The sequence below is a fragment of the Netta rufina genome, assembly GCF_964035555.1.
Source record: "Netta rufina genome assembly, chromosome: 4".
NCBI classification, from domain to species: Eukaryota; Metazoa; Chordata; class Aves; order Anseriformes; family Anatidae; genus Netta; species Netta rufina.
Genome location: NC_140127.1, coordinates 48,736,067 through 48,755,104, shown reverse-complemented (window position 1 = coordinate 48,755,104; position 19,038 = coordinate 48,736,067). Strand labels below are relative to the sequence as shown.

General features: G+C 42.5%; 2 protein-coding genes across 3 annotated transcripts; both read left to right on the top strand.

The window, feature by feature from the left end:
- On the top strand, positions 1 to 5,647 carry SRD5A3 (steroid 5 alpha-reductase 3; the record flags this gene model as incomplete). 2 transcript variants are annotated; one of them, XM_084285979.1, is made up of 5 exons in its annotated part: positions 1 to 212; positions 2,665 to 2,820; positions 3,240 to 3,430; positions 4,779 to 4,901; positions 5,388 to 5,647. In XM_084285979.1, 5 exons carry the CDS (start codon positions 1 to 3, stop codon positions 5,645 to 5,647), a joined length of 942 nt encoding a protein of 313 aa, XP_084142105.1. The 2 variants fall into 2 exon arrangements, with proteins under 2 accessions (XP_084142105.1, XP_084142106.1); XM_084285980.1 differs by having other exon boundaries at positions 2,665 to 2,834; positions 3,236 to 3,430.
- A 715-nt stretch (positions 5,648 to 6,362) lies between these two features.
- On the top strand, positions 6,363 to 19,038 carry TMEM165 (transmembrane protein 165). Its single transcript, XM_084286462.1, has 6 exons — positions 6,363 to 6,571; positions 7,518 to 7,743; positions 10,286 to 10,461; positions 11,262 to 11,444; positions 14,840 to 14,945; positions 15,775 to 19,038. Exons 1-6 carry the CDS (start codon positions 6,365 to 6,367, stop codon positions 15,849 to 15,851), a joined length of 975 nt encoding a protein of 324 aa, XP_084142588.1. The 5' UTR covers positions 6,363 to 6,364; the 3' UTR covers positions 15,852 to 19,038.

Here is a 19,038-nt window from a genome sequence, read left to right as displayed (position 1 = left end):
ATGCCGGCGGGGCTGGGCGCCGCCTGGGCGCTGCTGGCCGCTGCCTTCCTGGTGGCGCTGCTGCTGCACCGGGCCCAGGCGAGGCGGCCTGGAGGCGGTGGTGGTGGTGGCATCGCCTCGGGCCTCTTCCAGGACCTCATCCGCTACGGGAAGACCAAGAACGGCGGCGGGCAGCGCCCCGCATGGCTGCGCCGCTGCCAGGTGCCCAAGAGGTGAGCGGGGCTGTGGTGGCTGCGGGCGGCGTGGTGGTCTCTAAAAGCCCCTCAAGGTCTCCTGCAGTGCTCCCTGTGGGGTCTGCGGGTGGAGGGGGGTGTTACAGGTCGCAGGAGAGGTAGGGCACAGGCTTAGAGAAGTGTTTCAGCACGCAATGAAATGCTGCGTTTTCTCCTATTGAGTGAATGCTGCGTGCCTTATGCAACGTGTATTCCAATTAACTGCAAAATAGCCTACGCAAAATGGAGTGTTGATACTCAGGATGTTACCAAAAGCATAAGTGGGTTTGGGTCCTTTTCATATGTACTGGGAGGCTGCCCACTGGCACTGCGAAATGGCCAAGTCTGTGGTTCCCGTGGGACGCTGATCTTCGGTGAGGATCTGAAAATCTGTGGCTGCAGAGCAGAACTTGTTGAGGAGCCAGCTGACAGCAAGAAGCACGTTGTGCTACTATACAGTTCTTTTGGAAAAGACTTTGAGTGGAAAGATGTGTAAAACTCTGCTTCAGATCGGACCTGCTGAAGTCTCATATGCAAACTGAATGATGCTGGAAGTGCATTATGTGCTTACTCTGTCTTCCTCAGTAATGGCTTCTAAGGAACATGCTTATTTTTACAGAGTTAGCCTCAGTTTTTTGAGAAATTATTATTCTCTGTTTATGGATAAGGAACGTAGAGGCCTCGATCATATGCCCCAAACTGGAATAAAAGCATACTCTCTTGTACCCCAGTCCCATGCTGTACCTACATAAACTTTCCAGCAAGACGAGATCAGGGACCTGGGAGTGTGGACACCTGAGTGTGACTATTCAAACATACTTTGGCGTTGCTTTCTGAAATCAGTTCTCAATCATAAAATATTCAAAGTTGGAAGGGACCCACAAGGATCATCAAGTCTGTTGTTGTCTTCTACTTTCAGGGTTTCTTGATAAAATATACTACATGATCCTGATAATAGCATGTTAATCTAAGTATCCAAGTGCTGTGTGCACAGTCTAACAAGGCAAAAGAACTGTTGTGTTACTCAAACACACTTTTTTTCTGAAACAGATGCTGAAACAAATTGCCATGGAGACTTCTTAATAGATGTTTTTTAATAGGATAGGAGAGGGAAACGGGGAAAAAAAAAAACACCTCTCCAGCTTTTTATACATTACTGGGATCTCATTGCTTTGATCACCTGAGATTCTTGACCAGAACTAGCCTTTGACTTGAACGTAGGCATGACAGGAGCTTGCAGGTCCAGAAGGACAGGACTGGGGTGCTGCTTAACCCAAAGGCCTGATCATCCCTGATATAACTTCATTATCAGTAACACAGTTTACATATGCAGCTTTCAAAACAAATGTTTAAAAAGGTTTTGTGACACAGCATATTATTCATGGCAGGGTTATAATGTTGTATCTTAGTTATCAAGCTTCTGCTCCAGAAAATTCCCACAGATGCATTTAGGCTCTGTGGTATCCACAGCAAAAAGAAGGGTTCATAAAAGCTTTGGTTTAGGTGCAGTGTATTGCAAAGTAAGGTATTCTTGAGGTAGGGTCTGATTTGAGTTGATCTGTCTTCAACAGAAGTTTCTAACCACCTCTTCTTAGGGAAGATGCTATCTGAAGAATGTGGCTTTTTCAGTGAATTGGTCTCAGGCTCTCAGCATCTACAAGGCGATTCTGTTACTGCAGTATTGAACCCGTAACCATGTTGTTCATGCTGGCTGAAGGAGGACAGAAGATCCTGAAGCTAACTCTTGAGACATTTTCTATTTCCACTCATCTGCATCGTATTTCCAAACAAGCATTGTATTTTCACTAGCCTAGACCTTTTTAAACTTTACTATTCCATCTTGTCAAATGTTGTGATTCATTTCAGGTTGGTTTGGCAAACGCATACCATTCCTCTCTCCTTGAGGGTTGACACGTAGTTACTGTAGTGCTGGATTGCTCTGTAGGTCAGACACATCCCCAGAATAGTTGAGATTGTTGAAAGCTCACCAGCTGCAATGGTCAGGTTGTTCTGGAGTGTGCAAGGAAACTTGCTGGCTTCTGACTTGGCTGCTGTATTGCTGTTGAGCAACAGCATGGAAATGTCCAGAAAGTCATTTCAGACATGCTTTCAGTGGTATAAATTATGAAGAAAATTTGTGTAAGTCATGATTATTTGTCAGTATTGAGGAATGTCTTTGCAGTGCATGGTTTACACCTTCTCTTAGTACAGCTACAGTTGCTGAGGTCAGCTAAGTTAGATGTATGCTGCCTGTTGTTTCAGGCAGCATTTAAGGGGGGAGATGCTAGGGTTTTGCCTGCTTGGTACAGCTGAGTCCTGAGTTCTCTGCTCACTGATGGGTGAGACGAAAAGGCACGTGCTGACCATCAGACAAGTGTGTCCTGCAGCTACATGTCCAACTAAAAAATAACGAGAACATTAAGTGTAATGAAGATGCTTTTTGTTCCCACAGGTGGTTTACTCACTTCTATATAGTTTCTGTACTCTGGAATGGCTTTCTGCTGATCGAGCTTTTCCAAGCTAAATTCCTTGGAGCAGCACTCCCACCATGGATGCAGCAATTGCACAGTGCTTTTGGCAGAGATTTGCAGAGCCAGAACACAGGCAAGTATTCCAGCTACTGTAAAGCAGACATATAAATATTACAAAACTGCACTACCATCCTTTGCTGGATAAGTATTCTTCTTGTGCTATTTCATCAGATGCTCTTAAACTAGGCTCCAGGTAATGTTCCTAGAATACCAAGTCCCTTTGTTTTTACTTAAGGTAGAAATCATTCTAATTTATTAATATAATAGCTTTCAGCACTCATTTTAGTAGGAAGGGCCATTTTTACCTTCTACATGTAGTCTTGTGCAATCACTGTGGTCAGCAGTGTCTCAGATGTGCAAATATTTTTCCCAGTGCTAGGTTAGTTTAAAAAGAGGATAAGATTTTGTTGTGGGGAGGGGAAAATTAGCTCTTTTGAAGGGGTAAAATTGGTCCTAACTATTCCTAAGTCACTATTTTTCATTTGTAAGCAGATAGCGAACACTTCTCTGCACTTTTGGTTCTCCTGCTCCTTTGGCTGCATAGCTTTCGAAGACTTGCAGAGTGCCTCTGTACCAGTGTGTTTTCCAATGGCGTCATTCATGTTGTGCAGTATTGCTTTGGACTTGGTTACTACATTGTTCTTGGCACAACTGTGCTATGGCAAGTGCCTATTAATGTCAGGCATGGTAAGTACCTGCTTACTTATTACCAGTTTCATTTTTTTGCTCCGTTTTCTTTCCATCATGGCAAACAGTTCACTTTGTTTCACAGAGGGCTTGCATGAGAAGTGTGTTAATTGGTGAGAAGTAAAAATAACGTACTGTCATAGTCCAAAGTAACTACACTTCGGTATGTTGCATAATAATCAACCGGTATTACTCACACGGACTCACGCTCACTCGCTTACTCATTTTTATGTTAACCACCACTGTAGTTCCCTGAAATTCACTGTTATTCCATCTCATGGTAGATGATACTTTCAGGAGCATTACAGGTCAGTTTTGCCATTAAGATCCATTTGCTTTAAGAAAGAAAATAATCAGTGCCAGTTCTCAAATATTACTACACAACTCCAGTTAAAATAAAGTTTGCTTTTTTGCTGTAGGCTTTCCTGTAGGGTGGACCTACTAAGGTGGGACCATCTTGGCCAACTCCTTTGCCTTCCACTCAGAATTCCCCACTGCTCTGCCTTACACCAGTCACACTCGTCATTCCCTTGGTGCTGTAATGGCTGCATTAATACAGCAGTAATTTGAATTATATGACCTATTTCTGCCAACGCATTCCACTGAGGCTCCCGACTGAATTCTTATTTGCTCCTCTGCACAGATAAACCATGAGCTGCAACACTTCCACTGGCTGCAGCACTTCTTCCATGACCGATTTATGGAAAATGGTTGTTACCAAGTATGTAACTTTAGTCAAGTTTTTAACCACTTGAATCACATCAGCTCCAGTTTAATATGGTTATTTGTAAAAACAACCTTCAGGTCATCTATGAGTAGGTAAAACCCTTTTTTATCTGGACACATTTTTCTACTTTTCTCATTTTGTAGATTCTCAGAGCTGGTATATTAACATGCACATTGGACCTCATCCTTAATGCAGTGTTTTTGATGGCTTAAGTGGTTTATAGTGTGTGTGGATAGGAGCATATATCTATATATACCACTCCCTGTGAACAAGACATACAAGTGTACTTATGTGTTGACCTGAGACATGACAATATCTTTTGTTAGGATGGTAAGAGTTATAAACAAAGTTGAATAGTGAGGTTTTTGACTGCAAGTTATATATGAGTTATACATAATAGTATACTTCAAGCTACTGGATTAAAAACTAGGTCTTTGATATTTTTAGTGTAGAGCAGTTAAAGGAAAGGAACTAGTAGCTGAGTACTTAAATCACACAGGACTCAAAAGCGTCTTCCAAGTTTTGTAAGACAATAACGTATAAAATAGGTGTGCAGTGTTTTGGAGCAGTGCTTGGGAAGGTATTTACTGGCGTTTTACTAATGAAGCGTATTTCATGTAGGAAAAGAAAGTTCCGTGCAGATCTGCTGGTATCACGTCGTAGGAATTGTGGTGTACATTTGGGCCTCTCTTCACCAGCACAGATGTCTTGTGATTCTGGCTAATCTTAGAAAAAGTAAATCAGGTAAGGTGTTTCGTTTATGTGAGCCATTTACTTCCCTACTTTTTTCCTGGTTGTTTCAATAGGCTTCTGTAGCTTCTAACACCTTAAAAGCAGTATTTTTTAGTAACTGTAGTGTGGGAGCCTTTGTAAGACTTTCAGCAGGTTAAGTGAAGCTGTTTGGAGAAGAGATTGGGCAGCTGAATGTTCAGAGCTTAATTCAAAGGTCTGGCTTATGCTATCCTAAAGACAAATGGTCACGCTTAGGACTTGGGTCACTCCTCTGAGATGTCACTTCTTTTTCTGTGGGGGTTAAAAACAGGCTTCCTTACACCAAATTTATGCAAACAGCCAGAGGTGATACCTTATTTCATTAAGAAGTGCAAAGCTGCCAGATCAGATGGAGCTGCATGATGATCATTTTAATGAACGTGTTGTTCTATAATTGTGAGTAGAGAAATTTGTTTAATGGATATTGTTCTGAACTTACTTCTTTCCATTTGCTTGCAGGAAAGGTCATAAGTCTGAGCCACAGTATACCTTTTGGAGACTGGTTTGAAAGAGTTTCTTGCCCTCATTATTTTGCAGAACTCCTCATTTATGTGTCTATGGCCATCACACTTGGACTTGACAACGTGACCTGGTGGCTTGTAGTGACGTACGTTCTTTTCAACCAGGCGCTGGCTGCTGTTTTGTGTCATGAGTTCTACCAGACGAAATTCACCTCCTACCCAAAGCATCGGAAAGCATTTATACCGTTTGTTTTTTAAAATGTGTCTTCTAAAGTATTTTTTACAGACTGGAAGTGTTTTCAATGAGGGACTGAGCAATTTAAAATTTAAAATTTTATTAAAATTTACATTTTAATAAAGCCGCAGTGAAAGTGCACATTTTTCTAATTCTAGTTTAAAAGATTATAATTTTTATGATAATCTGAAAAAAATTTATGATAATCTGATGAGTGTTGTTGATTTTTGTGGGGGAAATGTAAGGTGTGTATGTATATCATGCAAGATACGAAGTGGCTGACTGAAGACCTCTATTAAAATCGAGGAGTAAGGTATATATGTGTATCATGAAAGCTATGAAGAGGCTGAGTGAAGACTGTGAAAGAATGAAAACTGAAGAGATGCTAATTGAGTACTTAGTGTTTTATATTTATGTTACACGTAACACACTTCTTGTCGTGTGGTAAGCGAAAATATGTATCTGTGTGAAAACTGTGAGGAGAAAGCAGGGTGCAGGGAGCCATTTGAGCCGCATTTTGTGCCTGGCTAGCTATCGGGGCGCATTTTTATTCCGTTTTCCCCCTTTTGCGGGCCTGCTCCCGGCGCCCTCCCCGTGAGGAAACGCGGCTGAGGGGCGGGGGGCGGGGCCTGGCGCAGCCCCTCCCTCCCCGGGGGCGCGGCGGTTGGGCCGCGCGGCGCTGCCGGTGACGCGGCGCCTTTAAGAGGCCCGCAGCAGCGCCGCGCCGGGCCTCGGCCGCCATGGGCTCCGCGGCGCCGCGCTCCGCGCCGGGACGGCCCTGGCCCCTGCGCCCGGGCCCGGCTCCGGCTCCGCCGCCGCCGGCCGCCGCCGCCGCCCTGGCTCTGCTCGTGCTGCTGGCGGCGCCCGGCGGGCTGCTGGCGGCGCCCGAGGAGGAGCCCGGCCGCAACAAGGTGCCGGCGGCGCAGGGAGCGGCGCAGGGAGCCGAGGTGAGGCTTTGAGGGGGGGGAGGGGGGAGCGGGTTTTAAATCCTGACGGAAAATGGTCCGGGGGCCGTTAGGAGAAACCCAACGGGCGGGGGGCGCCGCACCTCAGGCAGCTGAGGGAGAATTACACGCTCGCCGCTTGGTAAATGACGGGTGAAAAGTTTAAAAATCAACCCCAAAAACGTACAGCGCTGCGAATCCTGTCAGGCGGCGATCCATCCTTGAGCGTGCACGGATCCACTTTCTCTGGTCAAACGTGCACAGCAGCCTCCTTGTCGTGGGTCCTGCTTTCGATGATGGGTATCTCAGTCTTCTTAAAACGTAAACACTAATTATTAAGGAGAATCTGGAATGTGCCGGTCAGGTCTGGCCGCTGGGAAGTTGGAGAGATGGTTTTCAGCAAACAAAATATAACCAAAAAAGTTTACGCAGACTTGCATGAAATGTGAACGTGGTTGGGATGCTTGGGCTCTGCAAGGGAAGAAAGGGATCCTGACAGACATTCAGAAGGCTTCACGTTTTTCCTAAGCTGTCATCATTGCCCAAGAGCTGTTTGAAGAGTCTAATTCTTACTATTTTTATCCCAAAATTGCTTGTTTGGTCGAGGATCATAACATAAATAGGCACAGACTGTAAAGGCAGAGCAATATTGGAGCTGAGCTAAAGCTGCTTTCCCCTTGTTTCACTGTAGCAGTGGTAATAGCCTGCGAGCTGAAATACTGCCTCAGTAATCAGAGCATTTTCTGGCTGAGAGACTGACTCTTAGTCCGAGGTAGGTGGCCACCAGTAAGGTGTTAATGATAGTTAATGCTGCACAAGAGCTGCACGCTTGCAACGCCACCCTAGGCTGTACCATATGGCAGGAGCAATACCGAGCTCAGTACTTCCAGGAGTCAGATGTCCAAGCCTAATTAACTGGTCTTTGTTTTGTTTTGTCTCTCCCTTACAGAAGGGGTCCTCGCCCGTTGCTCCAGTTCACCTCGTCAGCGAAGAGTCACCTGACAAGACTAACTTGGGCTTTATTCACGCGTTCGTGGCTGCTATATCGGTCATCATTGTATCGGAGCTGGGGGACAAGACCTTCTTCATCGCGGCCATCATGGCGATGCGGTACAACCGTTTGACTGTCCTGGCTGGTGCTATGCTTGCCTTAGGCCTGATGACGTGTTTATCAGGTTAGCCCTCGCAGTGTTTTGGTTTGTCTATTAAAACATACTGGGTAAATATGTATTAATCAATACTTCTTAACTGAAATTAAATCGAAGATAGTAGGTATATGCTGTTTGAGGAGGTATATTTCTGTTTTGAGGAGATTCTGAAGGGTTGTCAGGGGGTTGTAGCTCAAATCAAGTACTTAGGCTCATAGCTCTAATTAGGTGTTTATACTCCCTAGACGTATATATATGCATATAAGGGAAAGGAGCGGAATTGGAAGTCTGAAGTACTTCCTTGGGTTTTGTGCTATTACATTCCTTTCTATTTTTAGCACCTATTAAATTAGCACATCTAAAAAGACTGTAGGGGTGACTTTTTTTTTTTCTCCTAAAGTGAAAGATCCTTAACACAATGCCAAATTTCCCTCATCTGCCTTGTATATGTGTAGCTGGTTGGAAGCTGTGCAAGTGAAAGATTACGTTCTGTCCTGATCCTTTGCAGTGCATGGTACTGACAGAGCAAAGAGCTGGAGGGGAAGTGAGGTGTCAAATGGCACTTGAGGAACAAGTAGCTCTGGGTGCTTACATAGCTGTAATTATAAAATGGAGCAGCCTTCAGGTATATCAGACGCAGCATGTAGTTTGTGTATGTGCTCCTTTCTAAATATGCCTATTCCAGAAGTACTTGAAGCCTATGAACGGGCTTCAGGCCTCTCTGTTCTTCAGATGTATAGCCACTGCTCTGTGTTGCTGTATGCATTGCTGCAATTATCACTGTGGTCTCAGAGCAGTTTCCATTCACACTGTGCGTAATGGCAGCATTATAAGAGTCTCTGCTATTAGTCACACCAGTCTCTGAGCGTTGTTCCACTGCTGCACTGCTTGCTTCATTTAACTTCAGCTAGTATCATAGGTGATGGTGCACCATGTGTAGCTTGTGAGCTCTCTCTGCCATCTGTCCATTACAGCCCTCCCTTTTTTTATATCAAGTCTTCCTTCAAATCTTCCCTTCTTGATGCTTTTTCATGAAAGCTTTCTTTTCTAATTTCTTCCCTAGTTTAGGGGTTCCCAACTGCTGTTTTTTTCTATTCAGACAGGAGCTGCCTTTTTTCCCCTCTCTCTGCCCTTGTTTCTTACAAACACAGCAAGCTGTGTTTAGAACTTCCTGGTTTTTGTTTTGTTTGTTTTTTCCTACCTTGATTTCATGAAATCCTGCTCATTTAAACTCACTAGCTCCAAATAATCAGTGTGTGGGTTTGTTGTGTTGTTTCTTTCTTCTCCAAGCTGTGCTTAGAAACATTTTTACCCTTGTGACATAACAAGCTGCCTTACCATTCTGATCATTTCATTGGTTTTGTGTTTTGTATATGGTAAGTAAGGCTAAAACCATCTTTCTATGTAGTTTCTTTCATGGCTTTACTACAGTATTTTTAGTCTTTAAAAGCAAGTTTAGGTGAAATTCTTCTGTTTTACTTGGCAATAGAACTAATGCTGTTATTCATGTGCGTATGTACTGTGATCACTCATACTACAGCCTAACTCCATTTTGGTCTGATAGTCGTACTTGGGGTAGTGGCAGTGTGGATGGATTAACTTTCAGACTGCGTAGTAACTTCTGAGCCCAGTTTGAACTGTGCAGGCATGTAATACGCTTCCATGTAGCTCACTGCATGTGCAGTAAAACAGCAGAGACAATTAATTGTGAGTGCACGGTCCAAACAGCTGTTTCCTCTTATTTACACAGGCCTTTTATGTCCGTGATGCCTGGATGCACATTTCTTCTTTTTGAGAGCTAGTGTTGGCTTGGGTTGATCACCTTTGATACCCATAAAAGTAGATGCTCTGAGATGCTCTGTGGAGATGTTCTTTAGTCTTTGAGTGGGATCAGTGCTTTTATATTAAAGGACAATTGAATTTTGTCACCATGCATGTTTATGGGGAGTGTGGGGGAGAGAGGAATAGTAATGTGCAGGTATTTGCGCTTGGCAAAAGAAGAAATGAGTGAATTCAGGCAACCAGATGGTTAGCAGGTTTGTCTAGTAAATCCATCTTGCAGAAAATACTACTGACTTGATCCAATAAATAAAGACAGGTCTGAAATAAATGAAAAAAGATTGGAAAGAGATGCCATCCCACATGTAGCCATACATATAGATAGATTTAACTGGTATTGTATGCCATGACTCATGTAACGTGGTTATAGATGAAATCTCTTGATCTGCTTGGAGAAAAGCAGGATTTGTATAGACCTTGAGTGAAAAGGCAATTTTGCTTGGACTTACGCTTTGTCAGTATGCTATTCTTTAGAACAGTAGCACATCAACTTTGCCTGGTGTACCTCATCTCTGTGTTAATAGACTTCAGTCTCTGGTATGACCAGTAACAGCTGGAGTTTCTGGAGTGTTGTCTTGCAAAAATAGGAAATGATAGGAAACTTTTTTTTCAAAGCATTTGTTTATTAGTGGAAACTTGAATCCCAGACATTTTCTAGCAAGCGTTTTTAAGGTATGGGGAAAATAATATTTATGCTTGACTTTGAAAATACACATTTGTTTTCTTTCAGTTTTGTTTGGCTATGCCACAACAGTTATTCCTCGTGTGTACACGTACTACGTGTCAACTGCGCTGTTTGCAATTTTTGGTATCCGAATGCTTCGGGAAGGCTTGAAAATGAGTCCGGATGAGGGTCAGGAAGAGCTGGAGGAAGTTCAAGCAGAAATTAAGAAAAAAGATGAGGAAGTAAGTCAAAACTGTCTGTGAATTATGGCTAATGAAACAGCTACAGCTTTCCACTTGCAGAACTGCAGTGTGTTTGTGGTGTTCAGCAATGTCTGGGATTAGTGAGAGTCTGCACAGCAAATGTGTGGGCAGCTGGACAGAAGTGGGCCTCGGGAGGCTGCTCCAGCACATGATTCCGGTTCTGTGGCATATCCTACTTCTGTGGAGAAAAGGGGTTTTCTCCAGAGAGCCCATTTTTAAAAAAGGCATGTGCTAGCAGAGAGGGCATGAACAGTTGCTCTTTCATCGCTTTCATGGTCAGGTCAGATAACACTGAGGTTTGTGGTGCTGCAGCAAAAGTCCTCTTACAATAACTTTATAAATAAACTAGTTCACTTCTAAGGAATAGTGTGCAATAGTAATCTTATTTCTGTTAATTTTTTTTGGTCAATTTTATGAACTCCTAATGAGAGAGCCACCGCTTTTGAAGTGGCGTCTATACCTCTCAGGTTGTCTATACCTGCTTTGGAATAGGAAGGAATCTGTAGTTTGGAGTCAGGTATTGTTCCTCTTGTACTCACACAGCAGTTATAAGCTTTAAGATGAACAACAAGTGGAAGTTAGAGGTGATTACAGATGTATTTGTGTGTATAATACGCATTTTAAAATGCCATCTAATATAAAATGTTGCTAATGCACCAGTCAGTGGTAATAACATCCCAGATATTAAATTACTAGCTTTACAGTTTAAGTATTTCATTTAGGTTATTTAGTTGATATTTCTAATCATATATATATATTTTTTCCCTTGTCCTCTACAGCTTCAGAGAACTAAACTGTTAAATGGTCCAGCAGATGTGGAAACAGGGTCAGGCACCACTATACCTCAGAAGAAATGGCTACATTTTATTTCTCCAATCTTTGTTCAAGCTTTTACTTTAACATTTCTAGCAGAATGGGGTGATCGTTCCCAATTAACAACCATTGTCTTGGCAGCCAGAGAGGTGAGTGTTGCAGAACGCCCCCTGTCCTTTTGCTCTCTTTGAGTTGTGTGTAGATTAGTGGGGCAGACAAAATATCCTTGCAGGAGGTGTCAGATTCACCTGCTGCTGTATTATGCATTAATGTCACAGCTGTGCTGAGTGAGACCTGAAAATAAAGGCATTGAGGCTCTGCATATTATTAGAGCTATTGTCGCATGATTGGGACTGCACGGGCATTTCTGAAAGTAGTTGTATTCAGCTGCATGATATAAAACAATTGTTATTTGTTACGGTGTAGAAAGATAGATGTTACAGAACCTCTTTCTTCGATCTGTGAGATCATACAGCTTTAACACAGTGGCTTTAAAAGGAGACCTTCCTCATAGCAAATCTAAAACTGTTAAGAAGATACTTTAAAAAAAAAAATAAATGAATGAATTTGTTATGGTGTACAACACTAAAATTCCAAACAACTTTACAGTAATACTGTAAATGAAATGGTACTCAGCGTGATGATCAGAATGTATGTAACTGTAATACATTTAAAGGAAGATTAAGGCTTATAGTCAGCCTTTTAATAAACTCGCATAGTTTCCCTGTGCTCTCTCCATTCATTGAGATGATTTAATTTTTTTTTCCTAGGACTCAGGTTTCCTTCAGCAGACTCTCAGACCTTCTCTTGAGGCTGTGTAATGAAGGAGGCTATAATCTGTAGGAACCTCTTGCCTTCATTGCAGTGTAGGGAAGGTGCTTAGAGTTAATGAGGCAGGGAACAGCAGAGGATGATCTCATTGTTCAGGCAGCTACATGCCATCTTGGGGAAGTTAGGAATTATTACTACTGCCTCTGCCAAAGTTTTTATAAAGTGTTGGGTAAGTTGCTTAAGCCCATCCTGCCACAGGTAGTTGTTGAATTCTCTTTTGCATTTTTCTGAGCGTCCTGTTAAGAAGTGTCAGTTGGACTCTGATGTGGTTTGTGAAGGTGCTGAGTTATTGCAACTAAAGCCTGTGGATGTTGAGCTTTTAATGTATTAAGTGTTTCTATAAGTGGTATGAAAACACATACTATGAAAATGAATTCGAGGTGTCTTGATCATGGCTTTCAAAACCAACGAATGATCGTGATCTGGATCTCTTCTTGTGTTATCCATGGGATTGTTTTTATACCCCTTTCGTAATGTATTCAGGTGAATTCTTTGTGAAGTGCTAAGATGTATAGCAGAAGTGTTACAGAAGTATTACGAGTTAAAAAATTATACAGAGATTGTGAGTAGTGTGGGAAGTTAGCTGTGACCATACATTCTCCAATGACATGAAAGCAAAATACTCTGCTCTTTAAGTGGGTAGTGTCCATCCTGTCACAATGAGTGAAACAGGGTTCCTTTGGATGGGAAAATAAATGGTAGTTTAAACTATCTCCTGTATAAAACAGGAGAAAGATTTAAGTCTGTCTTAATGAACCTAATCCTGAAAAGAGTCCTTAAGAACATGGTTAAATACGTTAATATTTAGAATCATAGAATCATAGAATATCCTGAGTTGGAAGGGACCCTTAAGGATCATCAAGTCCAACTCTTGACACCGCACAGGTCTACCCAAAAGTTCAGACCATGTGACTAAGTTCACAGTCCAATCTCTTCTTAAATTCAGACAGGCTCGGTGCAGTGACCACTTCCCTGGGGAGCCTGTTCCAGTGTGCAACCACCCTCTCTGTGAAGAACCCCCTCCTGACGTCCAGCCTAAATTTCCTCTGCCTCAGCTTAACCCCGTTCCCGCGGGTCCTGTCACTGGTGTTAATGGAGAAAAGGTCTCCTGCCTCTCGACACCCCCTTACGAGGAAGTTGTAGACTGTGATGAGGTCTCCCCTCAGCCTCCTCTTCTCCAGGCTGAACAGGCCCAGTGACCTCAGCCATTCTTCGTACGTCTTCCCCTCCAGGCCTTTCACCATCTTCGTAGCCCTATTTCCTGCATATTAATATAAATATTAATATAAATAAATATAAATGTTAATAAAAATAAAAATAAATATAATATTAATACCTTAATAATTTCCTGCATATAGGAAATGTTCATCACTCTGTGTTTGAAAGGGAAACCAAAGAAATTCTATCCCATCACATTACACTGACTTTCTTGGCAGTATCTGAGCACTTGTGCTACTGAAGATACTACACTAATGGAAGAAGTCATAAATTATTATCTGCCAGGGACCGCAGTCAGGAATCGGGTAGTGGGAGAGCAAGATCTACCCTTTGCCTAGAGGGCTGCCAACAGCATAGAAATGAGGGGTTCCAGGAATATTTGATTCTATTTCCAATAATGGAGGCAAGTGTATTCTGCTGGCTCAGCCCTACTTCCCTCCTGGGCTTCTTAGTCAGTAGCTTTTTGTTCTTTGTCCACTACTCCGTAGCTTCTCTCACTAGCTCATGCTTCTGGTTTTTGATCAGTCGGTGTTGTCTGTTTTGTTCACATCAGATCACTTCCTGGGCAGTTTTCCTGTTTCTCTTAGAGGCTTCATGTGTTCCTCCTGTGGAGGCAGTAGCTTTTTCTGCTCTCTGAGCTGGAAGTCTCACTTTCCTTCCTGCAGGAGAGGCTTGCAGAGGACTCGACTCCACTTTCCTTAGTGCAGCAGAAAACCACGCTCTTATCTAGCCTCCTTTATCTGTCATTAAAAGATTTGTTTTCTCTTTCTAATGCTGAGTCTTCTGTTCTGTGAGGCTTTTAATACATATGCTGCCCTTAACTGTGCAATTTGTAAACAGATCTCAGACGTCTTTAAGTAGTAATTTGTTACTGCAGTGAGAAGGTGCGCATTATGCAAAGAGGTGAAAGCATTTGTTGACAATACGTTTTGAAAGCAGTTTATTATCCTCAAGACCGAAATTTGATCGTACTCCCTTCTTCAGTTGATTTGTATTTTTGGGGGGAGCTGGAGTATAGAGCGCACTCTTGTGAAGCTGGACAAAGGAGCTGGAATGTTTTAGCTACTGAAAACATTCATTTGCAGTCCATGAATTATTTTTTCCCCCATTCCTTATAATTAGGTTGATGTTCTTCCAGCTGATGCATATTGTGTTTCACAACAGCTGCCACCTTACCTCCAGAGGTTACTTAAATCACTCTGCTGTACTTAAACACTTGTGGGTCTATATTTAACCACTTAAAGATGCTTCTTGGTTGAAACATCCCACATTAGTCAGGTTTAGATTTAAGCCTGTCTCATGAGCTGAAATATACTGTTACTGTTCCTTAAGACAATGATAGATGCTGAAGCAGAGTGACCACCAGGGAATGCTCCTCATGCTTCATCCTGCCTAACCAAAGAGCTAAGTTACAGCCCTCTCGTCATAGGAGCTTGTCATGGGACTAGTAGGCTTTCAGTTGCCCTGATGTTTCCCTTTTGTCTTTTCTCCTCAGGATCCCTATGGCGTGGCAGTAGGAGGAACAGTGGGACACTGTCTGTGCACTGGTTTAGCAGTTATTGGAGGGAGAATGATAGCACAAAAAATTTCTGTGAGGACTGGTAAGTGAAAACTCATTCCAACTGAAAAATGTATTAATGTTGGTGTAATGGCTGTAATGTCAGTAGTAGCGTGCTTGGGAAGGGTGTTTCTTGAAGCTTCTGTAATTTCCTGCCAGGGTTTGGGTCTGTGTGCTTTCTGTAGTTTCAGAAAAGGTGAGGGGGTGGTGGTGTAAACATCTACAAAAGGTGAAATGCATATTCTGTCTCCTTTGTTATGGCAGTAGATGATAGATGCTAATCTAACAATGATTTAATGTCCTATAAATAAGCTCAGTGTATATCTGTGGCTGGAGGAATGGCCTTACTAGGTTAGATCAAAGACCCACCTAGCCCCTTAGCTTGTTTAGAGTAGTAAAATGGGCCAAAAGCAGTGATATCGCCCCATTTTCTAGCAGCTTGTAGCCACAGTAAGCAGGGAATGGTTTTCATAGTCTCTTTCAATATAGTTACTTAAACTGTTCTAAAAATGCTAATCAATAATATCACTCTTAACTGATGACTTGCTCCAGCTTGAGAATATTGTATCTTAATTTCCTCCATATAGCCAAATAATCAACAGTAGGAATCAACCTCTCTTTTACATGAGCTGAAGTCAAAGCTTCCTTCTAGGGACCAAAATACATTCTTGTAAATAAAATCAGACAAGGGGGTGGCATATGAACATCCTGGCACTAAGCTAGAAATAATGTCTACCGTTTGCAGTATAAATTTTAAAAGTAAAATTGTTTTGGGAATCAGACTTCTTACAAATAAATAATCTGTAATGTGCAATGGGAGATATTTAACTTCCTAGTATCTAATTTCTTTTTGGTTTATTTTTCCTTTTCAGTGACAATCATAGGAGGCATTGTCTTCTTAGCTTTTGCATTTTCTGCACTATTTATAAGTCCAGACTCTGGTTTTTAAATTTTTTCATCACTGCAAAACAAGGATTGAAAGCGTCAAGCAGCTATCCTTGTGTGGTTTTGTATATAATGTACAGAATTAGAGTTAAACAAGCACTGAAGATGAGACACTGAACTTTTTATAGCAAATGATCTGTGGGATTGACGCATTTATGGACAGCTTCTGCGGTGGAGATCTGCTTACTGTCTGGTTGTATATTCAGTGGTGCCTGCTCCCTTGGTAGGATTTGTGCGGTTCTGTTTGCTGGACCTGGCTCAGCTGAGTTTTGAGGACCTACATCAAAAATATCAAGGCTTCTTTTTTTTTCTTCCTCCGTTACACACTTCCACCTCTCTTCAAGAGCTTATTCTTAAGTCTCCTCTGAAGCAGACCGTAAGTGTTTTGTCCCATATTGCTTTGACAAAGCATTAAAGAGAAAACGGCTGACTCCTTCTTCTGAGGACTTGGGTTCCAGAATGTGCCTGAGGCTGGATAATCTAAGCAACAAGAAGCCTGGGAGCAGCTCCTATACCATGGAGTGGCTGAGCCACCAACACAGCATTTTATAAATTTAATGTAGAGGGCAAACTTCTTAATCAGGGATTTATATCAGGAAATCGGTGTCTGGCGATTAACAACCTACCATGTTCAATATGCAAACTGTCTGAAGCTACTATTATTTGACTTTTTTTCTCCTTTTTTCTGAATTTTAAAACGTTAAGGTATGTGGAAAATAATGAAATGGTCCAACGTAACGATATTCCATTCCCAGGATTGAACAATAATGGAATTCTTAGATTTAGATGTGTTCATATTTTTCTTTTTAGGAATAGAAATGTAATCTGGAGGAGTATTAATAAAACATAGTGTCTCCATTTGAGTTATTTTCAGTATTGTTTTTGACAGTTCCCATAATTCTTGCCACAAAGGTTAAAGTAATGGTTATATATCTAAGGCTAGGAAAGTTTATAAATTTATTTTGGATACTGTTATAAATGCCAGTTATAAACACTTCAAGAATGTTGACAGCTTAAGATGTGTGGATTACTGAAACATGTTTTTCTCTGCTATTCAGTGCCTGTTTGGGTTCTGAGCCAATAGCTCAAATAACCCTCTGAGATCTATTCAGTGGCAGTCTTGTGGAGTTGAAGATACGGTTTCTAGTGGCAGCAGTCGGCTTTTTACTCAAGTTCAAGTAAGATGCAGCCTCACAGATCTGACCATTCAGTGTGTAGCTTGAGAACCGAGCATTAGCCCTTCCCTTGGGTTTCTCTGCCAACAGACAGACAGCACTTAGTGCCACCTTGCTGGAAACCCAAGGCTGTGGCAGCTTGCTCCCTTTCATGCACAGCTGTATGAAAGTAGGTTACAATTTCAGGCTCCAAGCCTAAATATTCATGCCTTGACCTGAATGAAAGGTGTGCTGGCAGTGCCCTGGTTAGTTTCTGGGCAATGTGCTGTGTTGTTCTGTTTAGTTTGAACCCAACGTTAGCCAGTCACTGCAGCCTGCTCTCTCCCACGCCCTGGAAACATGCTGTGGGCAGTGTGTTTAAACTCATACCTGCAGGGGATGTGTCACACAGGTCATGTCAAAACAGAGAAGGTGCAGGGAAGAGCCTGAATTTCTAACTGCTCGCTGGACAGCTGTTTGTTGTGTTACCCCGAAGTGGTACTGCTGGATTACAGCGTGTTTGTCAAGTAATTACGGTGCTGCAGGCTGCTGCTCATCCTGCCAAAAGCTCTTGTCAAAAGACAAAGCCAGACTAGCTGGCTGCGTTCTCATGTAGAAACCTTCCAGTCTTTATATACACCGCTTAAAGCTGTTTTGGTATTAAAACAATTACAACCAACAGAAAAAAGAAGCTATTTACTGTGGTGTTTGTAGAGGTAAATGTGAAGTTGCAGAACGCATCCAGGCAACTTCTGCATTTACATTTTACTGTTCCAGGCTTGTATGTGATGCAAAGTACTGCTTTTGACCGCTATCTGGCTGCTATCTAACAGTAGGCAGGTAAGACTTTAGTCTGAATAATGGTCCTACTGTTTTTTTGTACAAACATGGACTTATGCTTAGAAATCTATTACAAAATTAAACAGGTTCTGAAAAGTTAGAAAAAGCTTTAAAACGTACTTTAGCAGTTGCTACTAATTACAGTGATTTAACATTGTCACTTGCCTGCTGGAGTTCTTCACAATTCAAGGAATCCGGTGGAGCCTCGTTATGGTGTCCCTGAGCCTGCTGAAGGTGATCGAAGATTCCCAACTTACTTTTGGCAGCTCCGTGTCCGCTGCCCTGTCCTTCCACATGGCCTCGTAGTGCTCGGACCCCAGCCGTCTCTCTCGACTGTTGGCTTGGACTGCAGCCACCTGGCTTGCATTTTTGGCTGGTTCAGGAGCTGGGATTTTGGCAGCTTTCATCACTGCTTACTCATCCTACTAATGCGCTGCCATCAGAGAGGTGTGTGGCACTGTTCATCTCGAAATCCCGATACAGGTAACATCTTAGTGTGTGTGTAGGGATTGATACAAAAGATATCACACCTGTGGTGGCTTACCCTTTAAGGGCAGCCTGTAGCATAAGCTTCTAGATATTGTTGTTAAAGCCTTTTCGTTGCCCACGCTTTCCTTAAAGTGGCAGGTGTTAATTGAAGAGGTAGGTATGCTGCTGAAGTAAATCTGCTTACTGCAGCTAAAACATATTTTGGGAGATGGGTTGCTGGGCTAAAATACCTCGTGTGGGAGGTGTTGAAGGCAGAACCTGAGACGATGCAGACTGGTGCTGCAGCCACTTGAGATGCCTTGTGAATTCAGAGGGTGAGGAGCTGAAAGGTAACGTTGTGGCGTGTGAGATGCTGACATATGCAAGCAGTCCTTCGCTCCTGCTCTCCCCCAACCCGCTCCCCTACCTGCCCTAAATTTGGCAGAAGTTACTGGTCTTTACTTAGAAAAGCAAACTTTTATCACTGTCTTGCAATTCCCTGTGCCAAGAACTAAAGAACTATGGCATGTCTGAATGAGTGGTAGGTTATTTGTTGCACCTTTGTCTCATTTCCTCCTTTGACATACTAAGTTGTAATGTGTTTAACAGTGGAGTAGGGCATATGAGAGTGGATTATTTTGCCTTTTCTTGGAGATCCTGATGTCACAAGTTGTTTACCAACTGCAGGAGTGCTCAGGCTGCCAGTTAAAGCACCAAGGGGGGCTTGAG

Bases quoted from the DNA above. Each gene is read 5' to 3' on its own strand.
- TMEM165 (XM_084286462.1), top strand. From the start codon at position 6,365: ATGGGCTCCGCGGCGCCGCGCTCCGCGCCGGGACGGCCCTGGCCCCTG. The intron at 6,572-7,517 runs GTGAGGCTTTGA...TCTCCCTTACAG, and splicing joins GAGCGGCGCAGGGAGCCGAG to AAGGGGTCCTCGCCCGTTGC. The intron at 10,462-11,261 runs GTAAGTCAAAAC...TGTCCTCTACAG, and splicing joins TTAAGAAAAAAGATGAGGAA to CTTCAGAGAACTAAACTGTT.